Genomic DNA, 696 nt, shown 5'->3' on the forward strand with positions numbered 1-696 from the left:
AGAGCTCCACTGGAAGGTCTCCTTGCAGCGGAGGCAGGTGTATGGTTTCTCTCCCATGTCGAGGCGTTGGTGGTCAAAGAGGTGTGAATGATTTGCAAAGTGTTTCCCACAAGTGGTGCAGGACAAGGACTTCTCCTTCCTGTGTGTCAACCTGTGCCGCAGGAGGTCAGTGCTTGTTACAAAGCTCTTGGTGCACTCCAGGCACTTGAAGCGCTTCTCTCCTGTGTGGATGTGTTGGTGCTTGATGAGGGCTGATTGCCAGGTGAAGCTCTTCTCACACTCCAGGCACGTGAAGGGCTTCTCTCCTGTGTGCATGCGTTGGTGGTTGACGAGGTGTGAGCGCGAGGTGAAGCTCTTCCCACACTCCAGACACTTGAAGGGCTTCTCTCCTGTGTGGCTGCGTTGGTGACGGATCAGGTTGCTCTTCCTCGTGAAGATCTTCTGGCAGTCCCCACAGGTGTACCCCTTCTGTTTGAAGTCACTCTTTGGTTGAGTTCCAGCTTCTGGAGATGAAGCTCTTCCCACACTCCAGACACTTGAAGGGCTTCTCTCCTGTGTGGATGCGTTGGTGGATGACGAGGTCTGAGCTCGACATGAAGCTCTTCCCGCACTCCAGGCACTTGAAGAGTTTCTCTCCTGAGTGGATGCGTTGGTGACTGACGAGATGTGAGCGCGAGCTGAAGCTCTTCCCACACT

At 54.3% G+C, this 696-nt stretch overlaps 1 protein-coding gene across 1 annotated transcript; it reads right to left on the reverse strand.

The window, feature by feature from the left end:
• Positions 1 to 10: 10 nt before the first annotated feature.
• LOC104268507 (zinc finger protein 572-like) lies at positions 11 to 691 on the reverse strand (the record flags this gene model as incomplete). The annotated part of the gene is given in 2 exon segments (XM_009871765.1): positions 11 to 496; positions 498 to 691. Coding segments are annotated over 2 exon segments (680 nt in total), but the record flags the coding sequence as incomplete, so codon positions are not given.
• Positions 692 to 696: the final 5 nt, after the last annotated feature.

The sequence above is a fragment of the Apaloderma vittatum genome, unplaced genomic scaffold (genome assembly GCF_000703405.1).
Source record: "Apaloderma vittatum isolate BGI_N311 unplaced genomic scaffold, ASM70340v1 scaffold16176, whole genome shotgun sequence".
NCBI lineage: Eukaryota > Metazoa > Chordata > Aves > Trogoniformes > Trogonidae > Apaloderma > Apaloderma vittatum.